At 47.8% G+C, this 12,321-nt stretch overlaps 1 protein-coding gene across 11 annotated transcripts in view; it reads right to left on the bottom strand.

Annotated features, from left to right (window-relative positions):
• The window catches only part of LOC117093095 (RH-like protein), a 70,455-nt gene that overhangs the window by 29,031 nt on the left and 29,103 nt on the right, over positions 1-12,321 (bottom strand). For 10 of the 11 annotated variants that reach the window (XM_033227744.1, XM_033227745.1, XM_033227748.1 and 7 more), the window contains 2 exons: positions 3,464-3,611; positions 1,562-1,728 (listed from right to left, as the gene is read on the bottom strand). The exons of the other annotated variant lie outside the window; for it this stretch is intronic. In XM_033227744.1, the coding sequence (XP_033083635.1) occupies positions 1,562-1,728; positions 3,464-3,611 (315 nt within the window). The remainder of the gene's footprint in view (positions 1-1,561; positions 1,729-3,463; positions 3,612-12,321) is intronic. 11 annotated transcript variants of the gene reach the window in all.

Here is a 12,321-nt window from a genome sequence, read left to right as displayed (position 1 = left end):
AACAAGGCAACCCTGTAACATCTTCCCTGCTTTGCTGATCCTGAAACCACCTCTCCTGTGTTGGAGCTACATGTCCTTCATCAGTGGACATGATGGGCCAGCGCACTACTGCCTCTTGGGCCCAGGGCATAGTCACCTTGATTGTGCAGCATTTAGGGAATGAGCTGGGAAGTCCAGGTGCTCAGCATCCCGGCACCCATCACACTTTTTAGTGAAGTGTCCCTGGGCAGTGGGAAGAATGGGTTTTTGTTTTATTTTTTAGAGACAGGGTCTCACTATGTTGCCTGGGCTGGTCTTGAACTCCTGGCCTCAACCAATCCTCCTGCCTAAGCCTCCCAAAATATTGGGATTACAGGTGTGAGCAACTGTGCCTGGCCTAGAAGAATGGGGGTTCAGATGTACTTTCTTCATAAGGTTATTGTAAGGATTAAATGAGTTTCCACATATAAAGCTCTTAGCCCAGTGTCTGGCATAGAACATGAATAAATGCCCAGTAGACACAAATCATTGTTATTGTTTTTATTATTATTATTGGCTACTTGGTCCCTGTATGACTGGGCCCAGTTCCAATAAGCTGGGCCTTGTTCCTGGGTCATAGCTCTGCTATGTCCTTCACTGCTCCAGAACCAGAGCCTTGCCTTGCTCTCATCTAACACTCTTTAGCTCTCACCTAGGATTAACCTCTGGGCTTCCCTGAGCTGACACCCACTCCTGCCTTGCTGGATGTCTTAGACTTGCTGTCACCATGGAACTCATGGCCACTCACTTCCTCTTAGCACTGAATTCTGCTGTGAGGCTGTCATCTGTGGCCACATTCTTTCCACTCCAGCCCCTCCCACTGGTCTGTCCAGACTTCCCCACCACTGTCCAGACAGCCCCACCACTGGTCTGTCCAGACTTCCCTCCAATACCACCAGCTGGACCCCCTGCCCCCATCATCACAAGAATCTGTTTTGTCTCCCCTCTCACCCATCTTTGCCCACAAGACTCACACACACCATTCCCTGTCTGTATTAACAGCAGCAGCTAATGTTTGCCTAGTACTTACTCCCCGTTAAGCACTTTACATGCACCATTTCTTAATTCCCACTTTACAGATGAAGCCATTGAGACTCAAAAAGTTGAAGTGGCTTGATCAGGGCCACGTGGCTAGTGTCATATACTTCTCTACTTCTGATTCTGATGGTTCCATTCTTGAAATTTGTTGTGGGGAAGAGAGAGGCTGGCGATTTCTAGTCTAGTCTGTTGCTGCTGACTTTCACTCATGGTGACTGGCTTTAGCAACTAGCAGAAATGAGGTTCAAACTCAGGTGTGTTTCATGTTAGCATGGATGGATTTAACCACTCCCCCCAGAAAGCCTTTGATCACTGGACAGTCTCCTGAGTCCCAGGCCCACTGTGGCCACCCAGCGTTCTTCCTAGAGCTCCACTGTAGAGGCAGACATGGCTCCACCACCTGGCATGCCCTCTCCCAAGCCACGCTGGCCCTGGGGTGGGGAGGGGCATAAATATGTTAGTCCTATTAGACCCAAGTGCTGCCCAAGGGCAGCGCCCTCCTCACCATGTTGATCTTCCCTCGGGGGTGAGCCAAGGATGACACTGAGATGGCTGTAACCACGCTGACTGCTAGAGCATAGTAGGTGTTGAACACAGCATTCTTCCTTTCGATTGGATTTGTCAGCAGAGCAGAGTTGAAAGTTGGCCAGAATATCCACAAGAAGAGGATGCCTGGGGGCCAGAGAGGGTAGTTGGTGAGAACCACACACTCCTGCTCCAAAGGTCTGAGCCTTGAGGGCTTTTGGATGAGAATCCTGGCCGGGCGCGGTGGCTCAGGCCGGGCGCGGTGGCTCAAGCCTGTAATCCCAGCACTTTGGGAGGCCGAGACGGGCGGATCACGAGGTCAGGAGATCAAGACCATCCTGGCTAACATGGTGAAACCCCGTCTCTACTAAAAAAATACAAAAAATCTAGCCGGGCGAGGTGGCGGGCGCCTGTAGTCCCAGCTACTCGGGAGGCTGAGGCAGGAGAATGGCGTAAAACGCGGGAGGCGGAGCTTGCAGTGAGCTGAGATCCGGCCACTGCACTCCAGCCCGGGAGACAGAGCAAGACTCCGTCTCAAAAAAAAAAAAAAAAAAGAGAATCCTAGGGCTGGAGAGTCTCAGCCTTATCACTTAGAGCTAGATGGGCAAGTCACGTCTTCCTTCCAAGCTCTCAAGCTGATACCAGTTAACCATATTTTATAGACAAGGAAACAAAGGCCAAGAGGGTTGAAGTCTGCATACCCCAGGCCTCCTGAACCTGGTCTGTGATGGTCAAATGCTTATTTTAATTTATTTTTTCTTTTTAATTGAGATGGAGTCTTGCTCTGTTACCCAGGCTGGAGTGCAGTGGCGCGATCTTGGCTCACTGCAACCTCCGCCGCCTGGATTCAAGAGATTCTCCTGCCTCAGTCTCCCAAGTAGCTGCTATTACAGGCGTGTGCCACCACGCCCAGCTAATTTGTTTGCATTTTTAGTAGAGATGGGGTTTCACCCTGTTGGCCAGGCTGGTCTCAAACTCCTGACCTCAGGTGATTCATTCGCCTCGGCCTCCCAAAGTGCTGGGATTACAGGCTTGAGCCACTGCGCCTGGCCCAAATGCTTTTTTTTTTTTTTTTTTTTTTTTTTTTTTTTGAGGCAGAGTCTCGCTCTGTCGCCCGGACTGGAGTGCAGTGGCCGGATCTCAGCTCACTGCAAGCTCCGCCTCCCGGGTTTACGCCATTCTCTTGCCTCAGCCTCCTGAGTAGCTGGGACTACAGGCGCCCGCCACCTCGCCCGGCTAGTTGTTTTTTTGTATTTTTAGTAGAGACGGGGTTTCACTGTGTTAGCCAGGATGGTCTCAATCTCTTGACCTCGTGATCCGCCCGTCTCGGCCTCCCAAAGTGCTGGGATTACAGGCTTGAGCCACCGCACCCGGCCCCAAATGCTTATTATTATTATTATTTTAATGAATGTGCTGCTTTAATTTGACCCTGTGGCCTGACAGTCCCTTGTCTATTATCAAGCTCACTGCCCGATTTTCTATAAGCCTCTCCCAGGAGTCTAAGTTCATCATTTTCACAGATTTTCAAAGTACAACATTATTACTATTCCCACCCTTGTTCCTTCACCCCTGGGCCCTACTTTCTTCACTTGTCCAATTCCCTCCTTTCAGTTGAGAACAAAGGATTTGGATAAACTTATTTAAACTCACACATAATGAGTCTCTCCTTTCTAGTGGATATTAATGAAGAGAGGTCCCTAAAAGCAAATGCTTAATTCAAAGGTGTGAATTTAGCACACACTACTCAAAGAAATGAATCATGACGGAAGGGCTTCAGACACCCAGGGGAAGTTGGTAAAGGAGGGAGATTTTTCAGCCAGAGCCTTTTCTAGCCATTCTACTCAGCCCAAGTATTAGACCACTCACCCCACCTTGTCCTTACCCAGCATGGCAAACAAACTGGGGCTCGTTGCTGTCTGATATTTATCCTCTGTTCCCTTGGGTAGAGGCTTTGGCAGGCACCAGGCCACAGTCAGCCCAAAATAGGCTGCAAACACGTGGATGTACATCACGTTCATGTGGTAGTCTGTCTGCAATAAAACCCAGCAAGAGCAGTGAGTGTCGGCATCCTCTGCCCACGGGCAAGCCCTGATGGTCCTTGGAGAAAGTTCAGAGCTTCACTTAGGAGGTGTGACTTGAAGCCACGAGACTGGTGTTCAGAGCTTACCCAGCCCAACCCAGCAGGCTTTGCCCAGGCTGGAGTGCAATGGCATGGTCCCGGCTCATTGGAACCTCTGCCTCCCAGGTTCACGCGATTCTCCTGCCTCAGCTTCCCTAGTAGCTGGGATTACAGGCATGTGCCACCATGCTTGGCTAATTTTGTATTTTTAGTAGAGATGAGCTTTCACCGTGTTTGCCAGGCTGGTCTCAAACTCCTGACCTCAGGTGATCCACCTACCTTGGCCTCCCAAAATGTTGAGTTTACAGGCATGAGCCACTGCACCCAGGCTTTTTTTTTTTTTTTTTTTTTTTTTTTTTGAGACATAGTCTTGCACTATTGCCCATGCTGGAGTGCAGTGGTGTGGTCACAGCTCACTGCAGCCTCCAACTCCCAGCCTCAAGTGATCCTCTCACCTCAGCCTCCTGAGTAGCTGGGACTACAGGAATGCACAACCATGCCTGGCCAATTTTTAAATTTTGTGTAAAGATGAAATCTCCCTATGTTGCTCAGGCTGGTCTCGAACTCCTGACCTCAAGAGATCCTTCCCTTCCAAAGTGCTGGGATTACAGGCAGGAGCCACCACACCCGGCGGCCCAGCCTATTAGTAGCTCTTATATATTTTTGACCAAGGTTCACTTAGGTGTGCCAAAAACCCACATAGACAGGCACCTCACTGATTCCTACTTCTCAGCGGAATTTTAACTCTGCAGGGATTGATGAGTGATATAAATTTTGCAACATGAAGTGGCCAGACTTCTTATAATATCAAACTAAAGTCTTTGGTACATTCTAGATATATTCTAATTTTGCATCACGACTATCACACTTTAGTAATGCTTAATAACTTAGTGGGCTACTGGTGAAGGCTGTCAGCTGTGCCTTCTAAAAATACCCAGAATTGGCAGGATTTTTAGCACCATTTCCCACTGACCCCATCTTGGTTTAAGCCACCATCACCACTACCCCAAATTGTTATAATAACCTCCTAACTGGTCTTCCCATTTCCACCCTTGTCTCCCTGTGGACTGTTCTCCACACAGCAGGCAGAGTGACCCTGTTAAAATGCAAGTCAGGCCGGGTGTGGTAGCTCACACCCGTAATCCGAGCACTTTGGAAGGTTGAGGTGGGCGGATCACCTGAGGTCAGGAGTTCAAGACCTGTCTGGCCAACATGGCAAAACCCTGTCTCTACTAAAAATACAAAAATTAGCCGGGTGTGGTGACGCTTGCTTATAATCCCAGCTACCTGGGAGGCTGAGGCAGAAGAGTCACTGGAGCCTGGGAGGCAGAGGCTGTAGTGAGTTGAGACCGTGCCACTGCACTCCAGCTTGGGCGACAGAGCGACACTCTCCGTCAAATAAATAAATAAAATAAAATGCAAGCCAGATCATGTTACTCCTCTGCTCAGAAGCCTCCAGCGGCTCCCATGTCACTCAAAGTCAAGGTCCATGTTCTTGCCATGACCCTGCAGGATCCACTCTCGCCTGACCTCTCTGACATCACCTCCTATTGCACTCCTCCACTTGCTCTTCTCTCATCCTCAAACCCACTGTGTTTCCACTTTGGGTCATTCAGCTGCCTGAAAAGGTGACCCCCAGCCAGGATGTAACAAGGGCAGGGTGAAGGGAGTAGTCCACCTGGGTGCAAGCAATCGGGGTGCCTTTTCTGTAGAGGGTGTCTAACAATTCTAAAGCCAACTAAAAAGTCTGTCTGTTTTTTATTTACTTATTTTTTTTTGAGACGAAGTCTCGCTCAGTCACCCAGGTTGGGATGCAGTGGCACGATCTCGGCTCACTGCAACCTCCACCCCCTGGGTTCAAGCGATTCTCCTGCTTCGGCCTCCCAAGCAGCTGGGATTACAGGCGCCCACCACCATGCCCAGCTAATTTTTGTATTTTTAGTAGAGACGGGGTTTCAGCATGTTCCCCAGGCTGGTCTCTAACTCCTGACCTCAAGTTATCCGTCTGCCTTGGCCTCTCAAAGTGCTGGGATTACAGGCATGAGCCACTGTGCCCAGCCTACTTTTTTTTTTTATCACCATGTGCTGACAATTCTAAACAGCGTGGGTGACAAAACGGCCCTCCCAGCATCCTGCCATTGTTCTGCCGCTGTTCTCAGGTGCCCATGTGGCTTGTGCACTCGCTACCTTCAGGTCTGTACTAAAAAAATCACCCCCTTGATGAGATGAAGCTGCCCCTGGCCGCCCTCTCTAAGAGTTATCCTCTCTCCTCAACTTTTCGTGTTTCCTTTCTCCATTTTATTTTTCTCTGTGGTACTTACCACTCTCTAACATGCTATATCTTTTATCTATTTTATTGCTTATTGGCAGTCTTTCCTTCTGGAACAGACGTTCCATGAGAGTTGTATTTTCCACTGACACAAGAGTGCCTGGCATATAGTAAATACTAAATAAATATTTGTGAAGTGAACAAATGATGGTAAAAAGCCCTCAGTTATACACAAAGAGGAAAGTCTATGCAATTCCCTGATAAGAACTGAAAAGCAGGCTTGCGTTTTTCATCTCTTTGAGCTCCACCAGGAAGGAGTTCAGGAAGAACAGTTGGGGATTCTTGGCCTGGTATATTCATTTCTTAAGCTGCCTGCGCTGAAATGACTCTGGTCCCTGGCTCTGGTTCCCCTGAGCCCTCCTGCTGAAGAAACCCAGGCTGAATTGAAGTTTTGAGGAAAATAAACACTCAAAATCAGTGCTAAGCCCTCCTCTACACCAGTTAAGTTAGCAAGTCAAAGCTGCAGAGAAGAGAGGAGATGATGTTATATCAATGCAGTCTTTTAAAGCAATTGTTATGAAGACTGCAACAAAGCAGGAAGAGATTCGGGCTCGCAGGGAGTGTTCCGCCTCTGAAATGTACCCCTCTTCTTGACAGCCATGTTTTTACTGTGTGAACCATGTCCCATGCCAGCTGCAGCTGGTTGGACCAGAGTGGAAAAATAACCCAGGAGACTGATCCGATTCTCTCTCCCTGGACTGCAGAATTGAGACCAACTGAGAGAAAAGAGTTGTTTTCTGCAGGATCTGGGACATAGAAATGCAGGAACAAGTGGAGGTGGGTGGGTAGGTGGACGGGACACGTTTTTCGCTCAAGAGAAAGCTGGTGTACAGAGACATTAGATGTACAGAGAGAAACAGAGCCAAAATATGGAGAGCACAGACTACCTCGGATCTCAGCGGCTTCTCATAGCCAGTTCCAGTGCCCTTCTGAGTCTGGCAGCACCTCCTGCCCTTGGAGGTTCTTTTTGTTTGTTTGTTTTTTAAAATTGTCCCTACTACACAGACATACCTTTATGGTTCTTACATTGAATTCTCTCCATTCTTCCTAAGAAAGCTCTGGTTACATTTTCTTCCTGGGAATCAGGGAGTTCTCATTAATCCTTACATTAAGCAGAGAGAAAAAGCAGAAAATGCAAGTGTGCAAACCGGAATCCAGGAGCCCATGGTGATATAAACAAATACAGAGATGAGTGGATGAACAGAGAAGTGAAAGCTTTTCCTTACAGAAGAATGCCCACTATTGAAAGGAAGATGGAATTAGAAAACCAACATTGGCAATTATTATAGTACTCATTTACTCAGGGAAGAATCAATGAACACTCAAATCAGTGGGTGAAAGTTGGATGATAAACAGGATTTCTATAGGAAATTATCTCCTCACAAGATGTTTATTAATTACAAAGGAGAAAATAGTAACTTTGCAGTGGAAGATCCTGGCAGGTACCATCTTAACCCAATGATCACAGTTAACACACCTAGTAATGGGGCAAATTGACAGCCTGTCTTCTGATATGATATACTAAGAAGGGCGCACACGGCTTCTGTTGAATTCCTACCAAAAATGCATACCCACCATCTAATCATGAGGGACGGCAGACAAACCCACATTCTACAAAATAACTGGCTCAAAACTTCAACATATATCAAGGTCATGAAAGATAAAGAAAGATGAAGAAACGGTTCCAGATTGATGGAGTTTAATAAGACATGAGAACTAAATGCAAGATGTAACCCTCGACCACAAAATATACATATATATTTTTCTAGAAAAGATATTATTAAGACAATTTGTGAAATTAGAATAAGGTAATCATAATGTATCAATGTCAATTTCTCATTTTTGTTAACTGAACAATGGTTATGTAAGAGAATGTCCCTGTGTTTTAGGAAATTGTATTAGTCCGTTTTTACACTGCTATAAAGATACTTCCTGAGACTGGGTAATTTGTAAACAAAAGAGGCTTAATTGACTCACAGTTCAGCATAGCTGGGGAGGCCTTGGGAAACTTACAATCATGGTGGAAGGTGAAGGGGAAGCAAGGCACATCTTACGTGGTAGCAGGTGAGAGAGAGAGAGAAAGAGAGAGAAGAAGTGCCACACTTTCAAACCATCAGCTCTCCTGAAAACCCACTCACTATCACAAGAACAGCATGGGGGAACCACCTCTGTGATCCAATCACCTCCCACGAGACCTGGCCCTCAACATGTGGGGATTATAATTCGAGATGAGATTTGGTAGGGGATATAGAACCGAACTGCATCAGAAATATACACTGAGGCCAGTTATAGCGGCTCACACCTGTAATCTCAGCACTTTGGGAGGCTGAGACAGGCGGATCAACTGAGGCCAGAAGCTCAAGACCAGCCTGGCCAATATGGTGAAACCCCATCTCTACTAAAAACACAAAAATTAACTGGGCATGGTGGCACATGCCTCTAATCCCAGCTACTCGGGAGGCTGAGGCACAAGAACTGCTTGAACCCAGGAGGCGGACATTGCAGTGAGCCGAGATCACACCACTGCACTCCAGCCTGGGTGAAGGAGCAAGACTCTGCCTCAAAAAAAAAAAAAAAATAGTAATATACACTGAAGTATTTAGGGGTTAAAGTCACATACACAAATGAAGACAACCAAAAATTAATAAATACAAACTTCCAGGTTGGGCGCAGTGGCTCACACCTCTAATCCCAGCACACTGGGAGGCCAAGGCGGGTGGATCACCTGAGGTCAGGAGTTTGAGACCAGCCTGGCCAACATGGCGAAACCCCGTCTCTACTAAAAATACAAAAGTGAGCCAGGCGTGGTGGTCTTCGCCTGTAATCCCAGCTACTCGGGAAGCTGAGACAGGAGAATCACTTGAACCTGGGAGGCAGAGGTTGCAGTGAGCCGAGATTACACCATTGCACTCCAACCTGGGTGACGAGAGCGAAACTCTGTCTCAAAACAAAAACAAAAACAAAAACCTTCCCATATTCCCTCTAAGACCATTGTTCTTTTTTCCACCCCAAACATCCCCAGCTCCCTTGAAGAAGATGCCATCACACTGTCCCTCCCTTGCTGTGGTCTAAGCCTCCTGGCCGCCTCTTGGTCCCTGATGATGTCAGCTCCTGCCCTTCAGCCTTTCTCTCCATCACTCTTTCCAGAAATTATCTTAGTCCACCCAACTCCTTCCCTCTCGGTTCCTTGACCGCTCGTGTATCTTTCCCTATGTTACACTTCTGCCACCCACTATCAAGCCTTAGACCTTGTCATTACCAGTAACTGTGTTGCCTCCATAGCCTCAGTTTCAGGCATTGTACCTGATAACCACCACCACCTCCTATCTGTCCAGCTCACTTCCTTAAATTGCCTCCCTTCAACAGTTCCAATCAATGGAGCCTGAGAGCAATGGTGATGATGAAAATAACAGCACTGCCGCAACACTTACCCCATGCCAGGCACTGTTCTAAACGTTTTAGAACAGTGTTCAAAATTGAACAAGTGTTCGCTCGCTTGTTCAATCCTCACAACAGCCCTAGGAAGTAGTATTATTCTTATCCCCATTCTATAGATAGGGAAACTGAGGCACAGAGAGGTCAACTAAGGGGCCCAGATGGATTCAGCTAGTGTGGGTTGAGCTGAGATTTGTACCCAGGCTGCCTGACTGGGCTACCCCGTTTTCACTCTCTCTCCTTTCTTAACCAGCTTAGATTTCGTGGGCTACTGTTATGCTTGCTCCTTTGCAAACAGCCCCATCTCTGGTCTCCCTTGGGCTTTGGGCTCCCTCTGGGCAGCACCCCAGGCTGGGCAAGTTCAACTCTGCTTCTTCCACACCTGCCTGGAGCAGCTGCACACAGCCCTGGTCACTGATGTACTTTCCACCAATTACAAACCCTAGGGACCCTGGTGCCAGCCTGCAGTCCCGCTGCACCCCTCCAGTCCTCTCACTGTCTTCTACTCCCACAGATGACCATACCACACTTTCCCTCTCCACAAACCCCATCCCTCCTTCCCACCCTCACATGAGGCTGATGACGGTGCCTCTCGTTTCTCTGCGAAAATACAAGTAATTAGTAAGGAGTTTTCTCTTCTCCCTGCAGGAGACTGAACCTGTGGCACCCACCACCAAATCTGCCAGTCTATTCACAGTCCCTGCCATTTCTCTCGTTAAGATGAACTGTCCCTGCATCAGCCTAAAGGCGCAAAATCCTACTGCCACTTTCCAACTCAAAGGCTTGACTCTTGCAATTCATCTCTCTTCTGTTTCATCCGAGTTTTCTTCTCTCTATCAGATTATTGCCCTCCCGCTTCTTCTCCATTTCTCTGTTCCCCTTTATAGCAAAGTCCTTGGCAGGGCTGCCTCTGCATGCTGTCTCCACTTTCTCATCTCCCGCTCTTGAATTAGTCAAGCCAGGCTTTTGCCTTCATCCTCCTTTAAAACCACGCATGCCAAGGTCTCCTTGCCAAATCCAATGGCTACTTCTCAGCCTCCATCCTACTTGACCTCTCAGCAGCACTCAACCCACCTGAGGCCCTCTCTTTCCTTGCCTTCCAGGACCTCACCCTCTCCTGGGCTTCCTCCTGCCTCTCCAAGCACAATTCTGTCTCCTTTGCTGGCTCTTCCACATGTCCCCACTCCAAAATGCCAAGTGTTCTAGCACTCAGTTCTCAGACTTCTTCCCATCTACCTTTATCCTCACTCCTGAGTGATCTCCTTGGGTCTCATGGCTTTAAACACCATCTGTATCGTAACAACTCCCAAATTTGTATCCCTAGCACTAACCTTTCCACTAAACTTCAGACTTGTACATTTCCATTCAGTGTCTCCACTGGGATGTTTCATACCCATCTCTAGCCCCCCATCTTAACCTTTTTTTTTTTTTTTTTTTTTTTTTTTTTGAGACGGAGTCTCGCTGTGTCGCCCAGGCTGGAGTGCAGTGGCGCGATCTCGGCTCACTGCAAGCTCCGCCTCCCGGGTTCCCGCCATTCTCCCGCCTCAGCCTCCGAGTAGCTGGGACTACAGGCGCCCGCCACCGCGCCCGGCTAGTTTTTGTATTTTTAGTAGAGACGGGGTTTCACCGTGTTAGCCAGGAGGGTCTCGATCTCCTGACCTCGTGATCCGCCCGCCTCGGCCTCCCAAAGTGCTGGGATTACAGACTTGAGCCACCGCGCCCGGCCCATCTTAACCTTAACGCTACCACATTTGACACTGAACTCCAGGTTTTCCCTCCCAGATCTATCCCACCCCAGTGTTCCACATCTCAGTAAATGGCACCAGCAGCCGCTGAGTCGTGCCAGATCAGAACCTTGAAGTCATCTTGACCCTCTCCCACCCCATGTGCAGTCTATCAGCAAATCCTGTCAATTCTGCTATTAAAATACAATCAGGATCCAACCACTTCCCACTACTCTCACAGCTATTGTCCTAGTCTGAGTATGGATGATGGCAATCGCTGCCACTCTGGTCTCCACCTGCTTCCTCCCTTGCCCCTTCAGTCTTTTCTGAACCCAGAAGCCAGAGTGATTATCTTAAAACATAAGTCAGATCACAGCTCTCCTCTGCCCAGCTCTCCTCTGCCCAACACTCCCTAGTGCTCCCTGTATTTCTCAGAGTAAACTCCAAAGTCCTTTGGGATACTGAGGCACAGTAAAGGGGCTTCAAGTTTGTTTGTTTGTTTGTTTGTTTTGTAAACATGCATCATCTTATGTGATTAATTCAATTACTCCCTCAAACCCTATGTGGTAGTACTGCTACCCTCATATTACAGATGAAGAAACTAAAGCTCTAAGAGGTTAAATTGTCCAGAGTCACACAGGGATTTATGGCAGAGCTGGGATGCAAACCCCAGCCATTTTTTCCAAGTCCAGTGCTCTTTCTTCTAAGCCAGGCTGGAGCTCTGGGTTCTTGCTTGGGTTCTGCCACTATCTTGCTATGTGATCTTGGGCAGTCCCCTCCCCTCTCCAGGCATCACCTTTCTCACCTGTGAGATGGGAAGGTCAGCTATGTCCTCACTCAGGGCCAGGGTTACAGCAGAGGACTGTAAGGAAGATGCTGGCTATACAGACTTGCTGGACCCACTGCTGGTGAGGCTCTGATAATTAATTACTTTTATACAACCATAATTATACCATGAATAGCACAATCCGACAGGATTATACTGTAGTAGTTAAAGGCACTGGTTTGTTGTGCTTAAACATTTGCACAGACCACACTGTTGCAACCTCATTTGGGCATCTATCTATTTATCTATCAATCTTTTCTTTTTGTTTCTTTTTTTCTTTTTGAGATAAAGTCTTGCTCTTGTCCCC

The sequence above is a fragment of the Trachypithecus francoisi genome, unplaced genomic scaffold (assembly GCF_009764315.1).
Source record: "Trachypithecus francoisi isolate TF-2019V2 unplaced genomic scaffold, Tfra_2.0 Lachesis_group12, whole genome shotgun sequence".
Classification (NCBI taxonomy): Eukaryota; Metazoa; Chordata; class Mammalia; order Primates; family Cercopithecidae; genus Trachypithecus; species Trachypithecus francoisi.
Note: the sequence above shows the minus strand (reverse complement) of the source record. Positions and strands in the feature narration are given on the sequence as shown.